At 29.9% G+C, this 19651-nt stretch overlaps 1 protein-coding gene across 2 annotated transcripts in view; it reads right to left on the bottom strand.

Moving 5' to 3' along the window:
* LOC134725614 (protein FAM149B1-like) overlaps nt 1–19383 on the bottom strand; it is a 71960-nt gene extending 52577 nt beyond the window's left edge. The window contains exon 1 of one of the 2 annotated variants that reach the window (XM_063589571.1): nt 18943–19383. In XM_063589571.1, coding sequence (XP_063445641.1) covers nt 18943–18995 — 53 coding nt within the window. In that variant the 5' untranslated portion in view covers nt 18996–19383. Of the gene's footprint in view, nt 1–11286; nt 11902–18942 lie in introns of those variants that run through there. The other variant, XM_063589569.1, reaches the window with a different exon arrangement.
* Between the last annotated feature and the right edge of the window lie 268 nt (nt 19384–19651).

The following is a 19651-nucleotide window of genomic DNA, read 5'->3' as shown; positions in this document are numbered from 1 at the left end:
TAAAAGTACTATATTTAGTGTACAGCAAGAGAACAATACACATAAAAGTACTATATGTAGTGTACAGCAAGAGAACAATACACATTATATCATCTAAGGCTATAAAGTGTACAGCAAGAGAACAATACACATAATATTATCTATTATAATAGCTATATAGTGTACAGCAAGAGAACAATCCACATCAGAGTATTATCTAGTGTACAGCAAGAGAACAATCCACATAATATTATCTATTATAATAGCTATATAGTGTACAGCAAGAGAACAATCCACATCAGAGTATTATCTAGTGTACAGCAAGAGAACAATACACATACTATTATCTATAGCTATATAGTGTACATCAAGGGAACAATCCACATCAGAGTATTATCTAGTGTACAGCAAGAGAACAATCCACATAAAAGTACTATCTGTAGTGTACGACAAGAGAACAATCCACATAAAAGTTCTACATGTAGTGTACAGCAAGAGAACAATACAAATTTTATTATCTTATGCTATATAGTGTACAGCAAGAGAACAATACACTTAAAAGTACTATATTGAGTGTACAGCAAGAGAACAATACACATAAAAGTACTATATGTAGTGTACAGCAAGAGAACAATACACATTATATCATCTAAGGCTATATAGTGTATAGCAAGAGAACAATACACATACAAGTACAATCTGAAGTGTACAGCATGAAGACAGGCTGATCCAGCCATTTATAAAAGGGGGAAAAGGGGAGGGGGTACCTAATCCAGAATAAAGGGGGAGGTTCCAACTATAAGTTCCCACATAAATGCATTGATCACCAAAAAACAGAGGGTATCTTAATACCAGAACCCCACCCCTGATCTGCTACTGGACAATTCACCTAAAAGTACAATGTGCAGTGTACTGAAAGCAGACACTATACAAAAATACTACCTACAGTGAACAGAAAGCAGACAATATACATGAAAATACATTTAATATGTACATTCAGTTATAACAATTCTGGTTTTGTATTAGTATACATGTTACTGTATAATGTATGTTAGATAGACATTTGCAGTTCATAATAAAACAACAATAAAATAAATGATGCACAGTACAATATTTCTTCTACATGATTTACCAATACATGTTTGAGTGAAATAATCTTATAAATTATTTCACAGTATCACTAAGGTAAGTTACCAGGAGAAAAGAAAATACACAATTTCAAAGCATTGCATTGTGTTTACTGAGGATATATGTTTGCCTTTTCTAAAATATCAATGGATTTAATAGCAGAAATGATAAAAACATTGAATTTCCATTTATTCTAAAGGTTAACATCAGTTCTACCAACAATATTGAACTTTTAAAGGTCCTAAAACATTTTAACATTTTAACTTTTATTTGTTATTTCAAATCCTTCATGTTTAAATTTCAGCATGAATTGTGCAGAAACATGTCTTCAATAACATGACCTTATTGCTACCTAGAATTACTAAAATAAACATACTAAAAAAGAAGACATTTGTTTTTATGAAAAACTTAAGCTGAATGTTTGTAATTTAATCCTTACAGCAAATCCTACAGTTCTGAATTATTGATAAAGGATATCATATTTATCTATAGGATTTGTTTTACAGTTATTGATCTGCGACCTTAAGACAAGACAACTACCTGACCAAGTCTATGGAACTAGAAACTTTAGACTTGTTTTTAATATAGCCTAAATTATACCTATCATAAATATTGAAATCAAAGTTATTAAATCCTATGTTTCATAAAGTAGAGTTTACCACTTCATTTTTTTATACAGACCTATATGATCTTTCATGGGATTTGGATAGACCCCAATTTTATAATCCCTATATAGCATGTTTGGTATGGAATTAAAAACAATAATAAATTAGTGTCTTATTTTTATAGAAATAAATATATTTCTGTGAGAATTCCATATTTCAATGTAATCAAATGAGACAAAAACTACAAATCCAGAATATATCCTTCAATATAAATAAATAGTTATAAAATTAACCATCAATGAAATACTTGAAGTATTGTCACACTAGTCAACATTCCATCAAGGACAGTTCCCCATAATATGAAGCTCTATTCCAACAGGCAATATTTAAAAGAAATTCACAGATCTGATGAACTATGTCTCACACCAGTCAACAGTTTGTAGAAATTTAAAACAATATAAGGCTCAACACCACCAGTTAACAGTCAAGCGACATTCATACAATATAACACTCTCAACAACAACAGTAAACAGTCAAAGGACATTATATAATATAACACTCTCAACAACACCAGTAAACAGTCAAAGGACATTATATAATATGACACTCTCAACACCACCAGTAAACAGTCAAAGGACATTATATAATATGAAGCACAACACAACCAGTAAACAGTCAAAGGACATTATACAATTATATGAATCACAACACCATAAGTAAACAGTCAAAGGACATTATACAATATGAAGCACAACACCTTAAGTAAACATTTGAAAGGACATTATATAATATAGAGCACAACACCACAAGTACATAGGCAAATAACATTATACACTATGGAGCACAACACCACTAGTAAACAATCAAAGGACAATATACAATATATAGCACAACACCACCAGTAAACAGTCAAAGAACACTATACAATATGGAGCACTAAACCACTTGTAAACAGTCAAAGAACACTATACAATATGAAGCACAAAACCACATGTAAACAGGCAAAGAACATTATACATTATGGAGCACAACACCACTAGTAAACAATCAAAGGACAATATACAATATGAAGCACAACACCACCAGTAAACAGTCAAAGAACACTATACAATATGGAGCACAAAACACCATGTAAACAGTCAAAGAACCCTATACAATATGGAGCAAAAAAACACATGTAAACAGGCAAAGAACACTATACACTATGGAGCACAACACCACTAGTAAACAATCAAAGGACATGATACAATATGAAGCTCAACACCACCACTTAACAGTCAAAGGACAGTATACAAAGAAGCTCAACACCACCAGTAAACAGTCTAAGGACATTATACAATGAATCTCAACACCACAAGTAAACAGTCAAAGGACATTATACAATGAAGCTCAACACCACAAGTAAACAGTCAAAGGACAGTATACAATATGAAGCACAACACCTTAAGTAAGCAGTCAATTGACATTATACAATATGAAGCTCAACACCACCAGTAAACAGTCAAAGGACAGTATACAATGAAGCTCAACACCACCAGTAAACAGTCAAAGGACATTATACAATATGAAGCACAACACCACAAGTAAACAGTCAAAGAGCAATTTACAATATGAAGCACAACACCTTAAGTAAACAGTCAAAGGGCAATATACAATATGATGGACAACACCACAAGTAAACAGTCAAAGAACATTATACACTATGGAGCACAACACCACAAGTTAAGAGTCAAAGCACATTATACAATACAAAGCACAACACCACAAGTAAACAGTCAAAGGACATAATACAATATGAAGCACAACACCACAAGTAAACAGTCAAAGGACATTATACAATATGAAGCACAACACCACAAGTAAACAGTCAAAAAACAATATACAATATTAAGCATAACGCCACCAGTAAACAGTCAAAGGAATTTATACAATATAAAGCACACCTCCAGTAAAGTAAACAGTCAAAGATTATTATTCAAAATTGCAATTTACAATATAAAGCACAACACCACCAGTAAACAGTTAAAGAAAATGTTCCAATATGTAGCACTATACAGTGTGTCAGGTGAAAAAAAATCTAGCACAATCTGAACCATTGCCAGATCTTCATTTTTCTGGCAAATTTCATACTGTTTTCACAACAAAAGTAAAAAATCCATAGATAATATACCTTTGGATATTTCTATCAAATAGTATCAAATGATATGCCTAAGTTTTTTAGTCATTGAACTAAGTAAAAAGTAATGTAAAATCATAAAGATTAATAATATCGCTGAACATCCTATAGCATGCTGAGAATTTAAATTAAATCAACCTTTTACAAAGAAGGAAATTGAAGGAAAATCTGCTTTATATTAAACTGTACCATCCTTTTCATTGATTATACAAGCTGGATTGTGGAAAATTTATGTTGGAACAGTTTTTACTTGTACATTTTGCACTACTTACTATTTTTCATCAGTAAGGTGATTTCCATGGTTTAAACATTGCATTTTATATATACACAGAATTCAATGGTAATCATATTAAATAAACTTTAAAATAAGACAATTAAAAATATAGAAACTAATTTCTGACTCATATATACTGCACTATCCTACTACACAAAAGAAGTTTCATCGTAATAACTTTGATTTCCTTTATTCTCATTTAATTCTGTAGAAAATAGTATTTAATAGCTGATATGGAATTTTATCCTAAGTTGCAGAAAGGTAGCCTGTCAATACTCTGTCACCATTCAATACATAAAACTCAATTTTGTTAACTCTTTTTATTAAATCTAACCAGCAATCCCAAATGAAACTAAGGATATTCAAAATTAAATTGACAACCAATAAGAGAGCTTGGTAGCTCTTGAGGAAAAGATGGCACCGTTTCCCTTGATATCAGTAGCATAGTCTCAAAATAAATGTCTACATGTGATCTTCATAACAGATAAATCATATTCCTAATTTGGTATGGCTCAGTTGCATGCTTACTCAAGTTACAATTTCTAGTTATCTAAAGAACAGTTTTGCATTTCAATTTCAGTGCCATGTGACCTTTTTCATCTTGTTCCCCTTTTTTATAAGTACTGTTTTGTATGAAAGTAACTGTAGGGTAAGTCAAGAGTACATGTACATGCACTTTGGCATAATATAGGTCAAACATTCATATCTTGACTGTCAAGACAAGTGCTGTTATTAGGTTTGGACGATTTCAATATAAAATGGAAGAGGTTTTAGAACACAAAAAATATATAATGTAAATAGGTTAAAGACCCAAATATCTTGACTTCCAAAACAAGTGTTTTTATTTTGACTAAAGACCAAACTTTAACATTTAATACCTTTATAATAAAATATGAAGGAACTATTTAAAATGAAGATTTAATTTGTAAAGAAGTAAATTGTATGGTTGTTATAGATCTACAATGACCTTCCCACCACGAGAGAACACGGATTTTTTCTTATTGAACTAACTTGTTGATTCAGCTACATATTTTGATATATGTCTGTTTTTGACATATAGAGATAGCATTGAAATTCATCCAACCTAAATCAACAATCAATCAAATTTATCATAAAAAGATATATAACTCAATACACAGCACAAATCATTTATGGTGGTAAATGGCCAGTTCATTTTATGGTATTGTAAATATTCACTGACAGACAAAGAATACGAAAATGTTGACATTACTCCTTGCTTGTTGATTTATAGAGGTTTTAATTGACCACTATATTGTACTAGTCATAATTTATAGTATTTAATAAAAAATAAAAATTATGACAAATTTCCAAAATGTATTCCCAACTTTTATCTTCTAACATTTATAATATTACTTATGTTATAATATAAGACTCCTTCTTTGAAAAACGTTTATTTGTAGAATGTATAACATATCAACTGCTTTTTTTTTCTTCCTTTCCTTTAAAAAGGTACTTCTCTGCTTTCATTTAAATTCATATTTTTTTCTCCCCCTGCATAGAAATAATAGCAGGTGCTTGTTTATAAATTCTCACTAAGTTATTGTGACTTTTTAACAACTTTTTTTCTTAAAGTTAAGTTCATGAGAAACTTCAAGTTATAAATTATTTCACATATATTTTAACTGTACCTGTATTAAATGTAAACATATATCGATAATTTTATGAGACTTTAAAATATCAATTATTCTCAAGTTCTGTCTATAAATCTTTAGAATTTGATAATGTATATATTTATTTTTGTGCTATAAATTATAGTTTTGGTTCAATACTTTGATGAATTTATTCCAATAATTACATCATTTGTGTGGTGCCAGCTATTACTCCATCAATAATTAACAAATAACACATTAACACAGAAGCTCTTTCAACTTTCATTACGTAATTTAGTTTTTATGTGCACCATTGCAGAAGATCAATGCATGGATGATCCTTTTGACTGCAAGAAAGCCATTTTATAATGTATCAGAAAGAAATCAAATTATTACATTTGATTAATGCAAGAAAGAAACACGAACATTAAATGATTGCTCAAATATCAGTCAGAGTTAAAATGTATCAGACATGTAACCCATTCTTTGATATATAAATAATAGGACAATATACACCAATGAGAAAGCAACAAAACTGCTAGGTTCAACAATAACATAAAACCTAACATTCACATGGTAACAACTAGTGGCCGATCTAGAAAATTTCTTAAGTGGGGGCCCACTGACTGCCTAAGAGGGGGTCCATCCCATCACGTTTCGGTGATTCCCTATATAACCAAACAAATTTTTTCTGAAATGGGGGGCCTCCCTAAATCTGCCTCTGACAACAAGTGGCTATACCTATGCTCTAAATCTCTGTCTTGACAATTGCCAGAGATATGCCATTCATATAAACAACTGTTATTAAATGTTACAACCATCTATAAAGGAACAGTACAGTAATTGTAAAATTGTTGCGGTCTAAAATTGTTTCAGGTCTAAAGTGACAATTCCAGAACTGTTTTCCTATTCTATGTATTACAGAAGAAGATAAGGAATAGGTAGATATAAGAAGATGTGGTATGAGTGCCAATGAGACAACTCTCCAACCAAGTCACAATTTGTAAAGGAAAACAATTAAAGGTATATATAGAGCATTGTTATGAATGATTAAAATTCAAATAATAAATTCTGTGAACTCCTGAGAAGGTCTTTGCTGTACGTGATTCACATCATGGCATTATTATAAACATGCCATATTATTCTTAAATAAAATTCGCACAGAATGCTATTTTATACTAGACAGCCTGAAAAGAGAATACTATGACTTTTATTATAACTTTTTTCAACTTGATGCCTTGATGGTGCTTTTTATCATAATAATACTATAATTGAACATTTTGAGTATCAGAACTTTAATAAAACTGCTTACTTTGATGTGAAACTCTTAATGGGTGAAATTATGGCTTAGTACGTTAATGTCAACTGTGGATTTGATAGAAAACAGTAGCAAAGAATTTGTTATATAATAATTTATCAATGTTTGAGAAAAAACATTATTTTTGCATGACATCATACATTTTCTACATCAATGCAAGACTTTGTTCTGTTTTAAAAATCAAACCCATAAATATTAAAGTTTAAACCAAGTAAACTTTGGTAAGGGGATTCAATGAAAGTCTTAATATATGTTTTAGGGTTTGTGAGAATTAGATTCTAAGTAATCCAACCAACTGTCAAACTGAATTACTAGTTGTTGAATTATGAGATTGAATGTCCCCTTTGGTATTTCAAAATCCCTTTTTAAAATAAGTTATTAGTCTATAGACAGGAGAGTAAAAAATATTTTGTTAGACAAAATACACGAAAAGTGACTCTATAAATGAATGTACATATAGAAACAACAGATTGAGTAAAAATTGCTAAACAGACTCAATGAAAACAAGACCAAGTAAGAGTTGATGTACAGACTTGATCAGACTGGACAACCAATTGAGTAAAGTCTATTAAAGACGCTTAATTAATAAACACAAGACCAAGTAAGTGTTGTTGTAAAGACTTCATAAGACTGGACAACCAATTGAGTAAAGTCTATTAAAGACGCTTAATTAATAAACAAGACCAAGTAAGTGTTGTTGTGAAGAGTTCATAAGACTGGACAACCAAGTGAGTAAAGTCTATTAAAGATGCTTAATTAATGAACACAAGACCAAGCAAGTGTTGTTGTGAAGAGTTCATAAGACTGGACAACCAATTGAGTAAAGTCTATTAAAGATGCTTATTTAATGAACACAAGACCAAGTTAGTGTTGTTGTAAAGACTTCATAAGACCGGACAATTGATTAAATAAAGTTATTACAGCCTCAAGGAACACAGGACCATGTACAGTTATAAAGACTAGAAACGAATGGAAAATTGATTGAGTAAAGTTATTAAACAGACTCAAGGAACACAAGACCATGTACAGTTGTTCAGACTAGATAAGACCGGACAATTGATTGAGTAAAGTTATTAAACAGACTCAAGGGACACAAGACCATGTACAGTTGTAAAGACTAGATAAGACCGGACAATTGATTGAGTAAAGTTATTAAACAGACTCAAGGAATACAAGACCATGTACAGTTGTAAAGACTAGATAAGACTGGACAATTGATTGAGTAAAGTTATTAAACAGACTCAAGGAACACAAGACCATGTACAGTTGTAAAGACTAGATAAGACTGGACAATTGATTGAGTAAAGTTATTAAACAGACTCAAGGAACACAAGACCATGTACAGTTGTAAAGACTAGATAAGACCGGACAATTGATTGAGTAAAGTTATTAAACAGACTCAAGGAACGCAAGACCATGTACAGTTGTAAAGACTAGATAAGACTGGACAAACAATTGAGTTAGGTTTAGAAGACAGACTCATTTAAACACAAGACAAAGTACTAGAATGTGTTGTTGTAAAGACTTGACAGGACTTAACACCAGATTGAGTAAAATGTGTTTAACTGAATAAAAACATGCAGTATTTTGATTGGTTGATTTTATTTTTAGTTTAAGTTCCATTATGTTCCAGTTTTTCGGCAGGTTAATGTTGTTTAATGGACTTCAATAGATGATCAAACTAAACACCAGAGTGAGTAACATTTATTAAACAAACTCATTTACACCAAACCCTGCAGACTTAATTATGATTGAATGTTAATTATTCAATATACTTATTAATTTATGAACTTGACAGACTGACATGAATGTCTGACAATACTAGCACCAGACTCAAAAACTGTCAGAACAAACACAATCAACAGCAGACTGATTAAATGATTATTTGTTTTGCAGAGGATCAAGAGTCATGAGGGATTTTCTTGAAGAGTTTCTCTTATGGAATGAAAAGATATTTTTTACATTATATCCCTCTCGCCTAAACATGGAGATCTAAAAGTCATTATGTGGTCCTTGAAATTGCTAAACTTAACCTTTTCAATCCATTCAAAATGATGTTAATCATATTGTTAAAAGACAAATTGATATCATCTGGACACTTCAATGTAGAAACAACATTTGGGTTGTCACTAGGATATCATTTACATGTGTAAGTCGACTTATTTGACCTAGAAGAACAATTTTATACCTGGTTTTTGCTGAATTAAATATGAACCTTATCAACAATTTGTTTACCTACATCAACCTTTTTGGATAAGACATTGTATCAAAATATCAAAATATCTTTTTGGTTAAGACTGTGGTTCAAATATAAATATAAATGATTAGATAAAAACCAACCTTTTAGACAGTTTTTGCAATTCTTCATTCAACGAGAGATGAAGTCCTGCAGCAAATATGTGAGATCAAATACACAAATGTCTATACAGATGAAGATTTTATTTTAAAGATTTACAATTTTTGATATTTTTTTCTCAAATTCAAAATGAATCTTATCATTCCATTTCATTTATTCAGGCAATATGAAAAAGAAAAAAACTTGTTTTATGGCTGTACATGACACTTCTCTTTGTAGGCATATCTAATAAGCTTTGTGAAAGAAAAATACACTGAACAGTAAATATCGTCAGGTTTGAAAATCACTTCTGTCAGATTTACCCTTGGTATATTCTCATTTTTTTTTGCCAATTTGAATTAATCGAAGGAACTGTAGAGCTATTTCAACTATGTATTCAATTATCCTTTTTTTTTCTTAAATTGGATCTAAATATATGTATTAAATATTTAAGTATTTTAACTTTCCAAATTTTAGTATTAAAAAAACAGTATTCGGTAAAATTTAATTATGCAATTTAAATTGTTTAAAGATCGTAATCACAAATTGCATGTATTTGCAAGTATTTACAAAGAGATGTATTTTTATTTTTCATGTTAAATAGGAATAAGGTTACAAATTGCATAATAAAATTTGTTATTTTTTTCTGCAAAACAAAACCCCCTTTATGCGAGTACCTTGAACCACCTCTATAATGAAACACTGTTATGTAATTTATTAAGTACCTTTAGGTATATATTTTCATAATCCAAATGGTAAATTTAGTTGGGATAAAGAAATTAATACTTTAATCTATGCTTGAGATTTTTCTATTTGAAGGTTTGTTACAAAGAGCTAGTGAATAAATCCTGGTCTAGGTTGACTGATCTATATGGGTTATACAATCTTAGAGAAAGGGACTAACTGATTTGTAGTAACAACTAACTTCTTCTTAAATACATATATAAATAAATAAAATGTACAGGGTTGTTATAATCCATGCTAACTTTTTACTTAATTTGAAGAAAAAAATAATTATGTACAATAAACTGTATAGTAATTTTTGAATATTCTTTTTCCAAAAGACACAAGAATATATGTTAGTGTGTACATATAATTTATTTTAAGAAATAACACTACATAAAATACTTGTTTACATAATCTATTAGAAATTCAATAAGAACTATATCTCTTCTAAACCAGTAAAATAGTCCAAAATACACTCGACTATAAAATTCCCATGAAATAAAAAAGTTGGTAAAATATATATCACTCCAAATTTCCAAAACATACATGTATCTCATATATATCTGAAATGGTTCGTTTCTACGATTTTAACACACAGGTTCAACTATTACCTACTGGTTCAAACATTAGATTTATAACATTTTATCTGTAAGTTCTGCAAGGGTTAAATTGTTTGTCTGCAGATACCAGTCTACACAACTGTTCAACTTTTCCGGAATTCAGGAAAAGTAAAACAGTACATATGTTCAAATAGTTTGTTAGCAACTTAGTGTCAAAATTCCTATATTCCGTTACTCTGGGAACACAAATATAAATATATAAGTACATATAGGTACATATGATTTGCATGTTAATTTAGAATCTTACAATTTCTTCACCCCTTACTCTGGGATGGTTATAAATATATAAAATAAAAATCGTATTAAATTGCAATTTTGTATTTTACAAATTAATACTATAAATTTCTTCACCTGGGAGGGTTATAAATATTTTTATCAAATTTTATTTGTATTAAATTGCTAGTTTGTGTTTTACATTTTAATACTTCTTTTCTAAATTTAGCTGATTAAGAAACTTGGAAAGAGAGTATGGCAATATTTTTTTTTTATTTCTTGACAAAAATATTTAGTCCTACCTTGGAGTAACTGGTAGTAGGGTTGCCCTGCTACGAGGTGTAGGAGTGACACTGGCTGAACGTTCTGTATATCCTATTCTGCCTTGCCCATAAGGCCTCGGGTTAGATCCAACTATTTCCAAATGTAACATGACAAAATTGTCCCTTACTACCTGTCAGTCACTTTCATTGTTTCTCTCGTGTTCGAGAAAATTAATTCAAATATATCCTCCACTTGATCGGCAGAGTTTTCAAACATGTAAATTTCACTATCATCACAAATTAGTTCTACCAATACAATCCAATTTCACTTCAGCATTTATTCCTACATGATTAAAATCCAATCAAAACTACAGTTCTCTGAGAAAGACACGATTTAAATTCCACTATCTAGAAAATTTTAATAAAATATCGCTAGTCTACTACTGACATTTATCCCCAAACAGATACATATTTGAAACTTTTAAAAATAAATTTAAGTTGTATTAGTAAAATGATTTGTAGAATATTGCCACTAATCTGTAGGTTATAGGTAACTATTGTTCTTCTTTCTACCTGATTAATTCAACAAATTCCTACTGAATGGAACCAAGGCTCCTTAAAGGTAAACACACAGGTAAACATAGATCTGTCAGGGCTGGCAGCACCTCTCTATGTTAAGCTATTTAACTGGAAAAAATCCTATCTGATTGTCACATGGCAATATATAGTCCCGTCCTCATATGGTCTAAACTCCCGTATTAAAGATACAGTGTTAATCAATTGAGAGCTGCTTCTCCTGTGCAATAACTTTGTATATTGACTTATAAACCAATAAAATGTGAAATAAAAGTAAAAGTGTCAGCTATAAACTTTATCTCTTTGCATAAGAAAAACTATGTATAGAAATGTTTGGTTAGTAGCCAGTCACTTTGATGTTTAACTTCTTTTCATTTCACTGAAAAACGTTGTAAAGAAACTTATCAATTTTTCTACATACATAAATTAGACAATAAATTTCTACAAAAAGTTTGTTAACTTAAGATTTTTAAAAATTCAATTGAAGTGTAAAAGGCATATCATTAAGTTTTTCTTTTTATTCTAATAAGTTACCTTTTCATTAATCTTTTGTAAAATTTATTTGTTTGACTGATAAAAGCTAAAGGATTGACTATTGAAAAAAAGTTTTAATATTTTTCATCAATTTTCCACTTCAGATAAAAACTAAGCTTTGAATTTCAGAAGCACTTAACATGCTCAACATGTACATGTATATATTTATGAAAGATATGAAACACAGCCATTTATTTTCATTAAAAAAAAATCAAAATTTGTGTAGAATATAACCATTAAATTGAGAATGAAAACAGGGAATATGCCAAAGAGACCACAACCCAATCAAGGGCAGAAAACAGCTGAAGGCCACCAGACTTCAACACAGGGAAAAATCATAAATGAATAAATGTGATTTAAAAATACCTTTTATTTAAAGAAAATTCTATTCTACATTTTTAATACCGCATAGTTTATATCTTTTATGTTGGTTTCAAGAACAACTTGCAAAGATATATAGAAATGAACTATTGTCAAATTCAAGACAACTTTTTAACTATATCACCTATAGACAGGTATGTTTTCCTAGCTTGAAAATGATACCTGAGGCTTACTAAGTCTTAAATAATTTGTTTTGATTCTTAAGTTTAACCAGGCCAGAAATAAAAAACACACTAAAGGGAGGAGCATGCTACCATTGAGACCAAGAGTCATTTCATTATTTTTTTGAGTTGCTTGAGTATGTGCTGGCATATAAAACAAAGCCAGTCATTCATGTATAAAATGTAGGTCGAGGTGACCTCAGATGTGTGCATATAGAAAATATTCTTCCTTTGTGACCCTTTAGGCAAAAATAACTGGGGAAAACATAACTAAGAAAAACAAACAAAATATCCCATACAAGACACAACTATGTATGACAATGGAAGACATTTGTTTTCAAAAAATGAATTTAATTCAATAATTTATCAAGGTGAGAAACTATATCAGTTGTTCTTTACTACTGTACATCAACTAAACGTATATGAGCATATACATCTTTGAGACATGCATTCTGCAAAGTCTATAATGATACAGATGTAATTAGTTTTCAACACAATTTTATAAACACACAACAAATCAGGTTTAATTTTAAACAAAACTTCTAATGTATATTTGTAATACTAAGTTACCGAGAAGAAAATCATTTCTCTTTATATGACTGATTTAATATACCATAGTATCCCAATGATGCCATAAAACTTTATCCAATAGGAAATTATTTCTCAATCCCTACTCATATTAGCAACAAGCAAAATAAACCACAATATCATAAAATATGGATGCTAAAATTAATGCCAATCCCAAAGGTTTTAAATATCTTAGATGATCCATATAAATAAGGCACTTATATGGTAATGTCTGTATCATATGTAACTTTAATCTATTCAAAGAAGTGGAAAAATATCTTAAAACCTTAAACACATATAGTATACAATGTAAAATTTCAGTAACAGGATATATATACATAAGTGAACCTGAAGATAAAACTCTCTATCAAATGATTCACAATCACCAGTTTTCATGGATTTTCAGAATAAAAATAAAATTTTGAAGAATCAATCTATTTCAATAAAGAAATTCTAGAATATATTTAAAATACAAGTTTTAATCATATCCTTAAAAATTTCAACCAGACACTTAACAGTCATGCTGAAAAAATATCAATCTATTGTTAAGAACAGAGATTTTTTTTTCACATGAGACTAAGTGCAAAATATCTAACCTATGGGCTTACTGATATGAAGAAGTGTACATAATACATACTTTCTTTAGAAATAGTATGTTTCTCGTTGTAGATTATTGCGTTGCGTTGTGTATTTTGATGGTAAGCTCATCAGGGCATACGATACAGTTTTGATCCTGTATTTACAAGTTCGTGAAAATTTGCATATAGGCTATTTTTTACCTGATTAAATCAAATATGTAATAAAAAATTTACCTTCAATTGCTACTTTTTGAGTAAAATGAGGTCGAAATTTTGTATATTTGTTCAAAATTCAGATTTGTGGCCGCAATTTCTTTTTCGAAAGAAAGACACAACTGTTTTGTTATAAAAGTTAAACACAAATTGTTTTTTGTTAAATAATCAGTAATTTCTGTATTTTATAAGTATCCTAAAAAATTATGCATTTTTTAAATCAGAAATAACTCATATTTATCAAATGTTCATGAATTCAGGAAAATATGTAATTTTTTGCTGCATACCTTTATCAAAATTAAAAAAAATTCTCTATTTACAGTTTTATGAAATTTGGATCACATAATCTCCCTGCAAAAATAGGGGTCCATGAACTCGTTTTCAAATTAAATCAGTTTGAATGATAAAAATCAGTCGAAAAATGCATCTTTTCTCGATATGTCACTGTTTGACGTCGCGAAAACAACATTTTACGTTAGCAACGTCATTACCCCCCCTGTAACTGTATCGCATGCCCTTAACTAAGGCATTAAAGACAGAACTACCTCTGCCATTATAAGTTTCTATTCAATCAACATAAAAGTATCACAATAACGCGACATCACAAAGATAGCAGCCGTACCACAAACAGGTACATTAATATTTATTATTAGCGCAATTCTTTACACTCATGGCCGCATGATTATGTAAAAAAATTAGTCTCTTTTAGGTTCAATAAATTAAATTTAATGTCTGTATAGAATATGGACAATGTCACTTGACTAAACCTTTCATCAAGGAAGATGAAACAATGCAGAAAAGTGGTGGAATAATTTCATTGTTCAGAAAGCCCAGACAGATCCCTAGAAAACTCTCATATGATACGACTTCTAAAACTTCCAATTTGAAATAGAGACTATCTTTGAAAATCTTATATCCCTATAAAAAATCTAATGTTAGCGAAAAAACATCAGAACTTAAATGCATGCATTACCGTACAAGATTCCTTTTATTGGAACAAAATTAACGTAGGCAATCATACATAGTCATCTGGTGCAAATTAATTAAAATAAATAAACAAAAAAGGTTTATTTAAGGCAGTTCGAAGATTACTTGATAACACAAGGGCCCTTGGTAAGTCTGACAATACTGTTTTTGTGTCAGTCTTGATATAAACAGTTATGATAATGATTTTTAAATTGATAGTATATATTGACAGGGAAATATCTCACATGCACATCTACATAAAGCTTCATTGTGTAAGTTGTTATGACAATGTGGTGATATTTGTGTATCCTTAAATTGATTTTCTTACCAATTTACCCACATATGTTATATGCTATTCAGATATATTAGAATTAAATTCTAAACACATATAATCAAGAGGAAAAGTACATATTAAAAGTTCAATTAATGCTAAATAAGTTATAACTCTATTCAAAACCAAATCTTATACCTTTTTATGTTACATGTTCAATATCTTACATTTCTTATTATATAACTAAAAAGTAATTATAGGTTTCAGAAGTCATTGACCATAACTGACCATATGATTATAAAGACTTAAAAGTTCTATATATTTCTTAAAAAAGGTGTACTATAGTACATGTAAAAATGTGTACCAAAAACATGGAAGAACAGAAGAAATATAACCACAAGTACTTTTTACACATTAAGACAATTTTTTTGGTAAATGAGTTGATTTCATTTATTACAGAACTTGACCAATTAAGATTTAAACAAATAATAAAAACACTTGTCAATAATCTATATATATATGTCTTTTTTGTGTATTGTGCTGCTGGATGTCAGTCCCAAACAGTTTTTTCCTAAAAGGTAACAATCAGACTTTAAAAAAATTTAAAAGATTTGTGTGGAAGACACTTGATGATAACTAAACTAAAAAAGTGACTACAGTGAATCTCAGTTACAATTGCAAGTATATTTGGTAAAATATATATTGATACTCATACAAATATCAAGTGATATATAAATTGTAAGAAACATGTGCAAATAGAAAAAATTACAGTAAAACATTTGTCATTTACAAGGAAGATATTTGCTATGACTATTGAACCTTACAAAACATCTGAAAGTGATATTTAAGGAGTGAAAATGTTTGTAAAATGTTGGCAAACTGTCATATTGCTCGAATACTTTGACTGAAGAAGGAAATCTTTTTTAACTTTATTGTACTCATATACATACTAAAAAAAACACCTAGTCGTTTTCATTTTCATGGATTATTAGACTTATAATATAAGTGACTTTCAAATTTCTATCTGCCTAACTTTAAAAATTTTTGGTTTTTATATCTGCATACCAAAATTTGTATACAAAATACTTGATATTCTATGACTATAAACCAGTTACTGCATGTAAATACCCTTTTTAAAGAACAGCTATAACAAGGAATATAATCCTTGTTTAAATTTTTTAGTACAATATTGTAAACTAGAGGGTCCTAGATGTCATAACATGTTTTAATTAGCTTTATTTACCAAATCATCATTTACAAATAACTAGTCTGAATAACTTGTTATGAATTGGTGTGATCATACCCATGATAAAATGTATTTTATTATTGGGATTTCTTTAAATGGTCGCAACCTTTAACCTCCAAATTAAAGATCAGATATCACCTACAACATTATTATGCGTGTATTGCTTATTGTCCTTGTGAAACCTAGATATCTTCACGAACAATACTTAAGTCACTAATGTTCTTAATTAACCCTTTGATGTAGAAAAAAATATAATAGAACAGTCTCGGTCAATTAATTTCTAAACAAACCAACAAGATTTTAAAACAAATGAATACATACTGACATATGAGAATATGTTTTATACAATACCTATTTACCTATCCTTACCAACAATGTTTTATAAAATAACTCATGGTATCTTACCATTCAAGCACTAAGTAGAACAAATAGTTGAAAAAAGGTAAATGAAGCAAGGGAGACAACTCTAACACAATTTTATCTTAGTTTTACTTTCTAGGCTTCGTAATTGAGGATATTTAAATATATTAGAGAAAAAAATAATCTGAAAGTCAGTCAACATTCTAAAATCATACATGTCACTGAAAACACTTTAATCCACTGTACACTAGCTACACAGATCATTAAGATTAAACTAAATGTATATTGACAATACAATGTAGCTTTCAGTAACCTCTTTACCAGTGTTAACAAATGGGAAAGAACTATTATACTTGCAAGTAAATAAGATTGTGGTTTTAAATATAATATATCTAAATTAATTGAGGATATACATGTTGTGCTCCTTGTATTTGATGCTTGAACTGTTATAAAATTTATATGTCATGAGGCCCAATGTTTTCAAAGTTACAATAATATTAGAACTGGAAACTTTAATTGTGTTCAATTTCTGTTCCATCTTTCTGAATTTGAACAGATCAATCCTTTCCTACAACTTTGGAATCTGCTAATAACATAGTTGTGTGCAAACTTTCAACTTTACAATAAATTTCAAGAAAAAGATGAATACATTTCTCCATAGTCTTTATTATGTTTATTGGAAACTGAACTTCTTCTAAATCAATTAATACATGTACATGTATTAAATAATGCAATGTACAAATGTAGGTACATTCTTTTTTAATTTATCAAAGCAGATCTAGAAGAAGAATCTATTTCAAGCATTTTAGTATCTACATTACATATGTAGGTTAGGCCTAAAAAAAAAGATATGTGTTTCCGGTAACATCATTTTGAAAAATAGGGTTGGTAGGTCTAAATTCTTTTTTTTTTTTTTTTTTTTTTTTTTTTACATCGTAAATGAAATCCTGAAAATTATCATGTTTTTTCCAAGTCCGGATCCGTAATTAGTTTCAAAAACCGAAAGTGTGCCATTTGCAATGTTTTTGAAGCACCTGCTGTGCAAATTTCTTGGATTTTAACCTATTTGGAATACCTTTTGACATTAATAAAATGTTTTACTGGCTTTCTATGCAAGAGGAAGCAAGAGAGAAAAAATATTATGTCATCTATCAGAAGCCTGTGTCAAAAACAGGGTCGGTTGATAAATTTTTTTTTTTTTTTTTTTGGGAAGATCCAATAAAAAAGTTAGAGTCGGGGCTAAAAAACAGGGTCGGTCGGGTTACCAGAAACACTGATCTTTTTTTTCTCAGCCTTATTAAATTGACAGATTTGCCATACCATAAAAGCAATTGCTTTCAACTCGGGTTAAAATTGTAATTAAGGGGAAACAACTCCTGTTTGATTGACAATTTCATTCATTTGACTAAATTTGTAGATCTTCTTACATGTAGCTGATCATATTTTTTTTTTTGTTCAAACTTTAAGGTGTCTTTTAACTATTAACTGATTTCAAAGATACAACTTTTTTAAACACAGTTTCTCTATCATCTGTTAAGTTTAAAACAAAATGCAAAAAAGTGGAAATTTTCATTATATTAAGGAGTCCACTGATTGCACATTAATATACATTGTCTTTAGTCTTTAGACATTGTACCTGGGAACAGTATATCTAACCATATATGTTCCTGATTGTACTGACATTCTGACAAATGTTTATGTCTATCAAAGGGGGCACATGCTTCAAGTTCTACAACACCCCCTCCCCCCCCCCCCCTTATTTTATTTGGCTACTGAGAATGATATAATATATTGTTTTATTACGGATGACAATACTGATAATATAACAGACATGGTACTTACACAGACACTTCCAATGGAACTTGTTTCCTAACATATCGCCCTGTCATGATCATGACTGCCTCAGTTACATTTTAGTTAACAGTTGAATAATTCTAGTTCATAGAATTCATTTCTTATAAGAAATTCGAATGAAATGGTGATATTTATCCCATCTAATCAAATGACAAGTGTTGTCTTTACAAGTGAAGTAGTCTGTTAGCTGGTTGGTATGCCCTATAGTTCACGTTCACCAGTTCAACAGTCAATGACAAGATGTTCCAATGGCTTATCTTACAGTTTCTGTGCTATTTTACAATGTTATTTGTGCATGCAGTTACTGGGAAGTTGTTTTTTGCTAGTAAGTAGAAAATGGTCTCATAAATAAAGTAATTAGGCAAAACTTCAGTCTGTCCTTGCACTTTTTCCCCGTATCGAATAAAAACAAATAAAATGGCCGATAAATTACCCACAATTCTTTTCAGCGTTAATGGTCTATCTATTTACCAACTTCATTTCATTTAAAGACATTTCTGGCCATTTTTGATACTTTTTTCTTCTTCTTCCGAATACGGGAGTAGACAGGGGCGGATTTAGGCGGGGGCGTGGCGGGCGTGCGCCCCCCTAAAATTTGCAAAGCATGTGGTGTTGACTTCAACATATTAAAGAATCAGAAGAGACCATTCAATCTTTTTTAACATTCAAAGTATCATGAGTATATATTTTAATAGTT

This window comes from Mytilus trossulus, chromosome 7 (assembly GCF_036588685.1).
Source record: "Mytilus trossulus isolate FHL-02 chromosome 7, PNRI_Mtr1.1.1.hap1, whole genome shotgun sequence".
Taxonomy (NCBI): domain Eukaryota; kingdom Metazoa; phylum Mollusca; class Bivalvia; order Mytilida; family Mytilidae; genus Mytilus; species Mytilus trossulus.
Note: the sequence above shows the minus strand (reverse complement) of the source record. Positions and strands in the feature narration are given on the sequence as shown.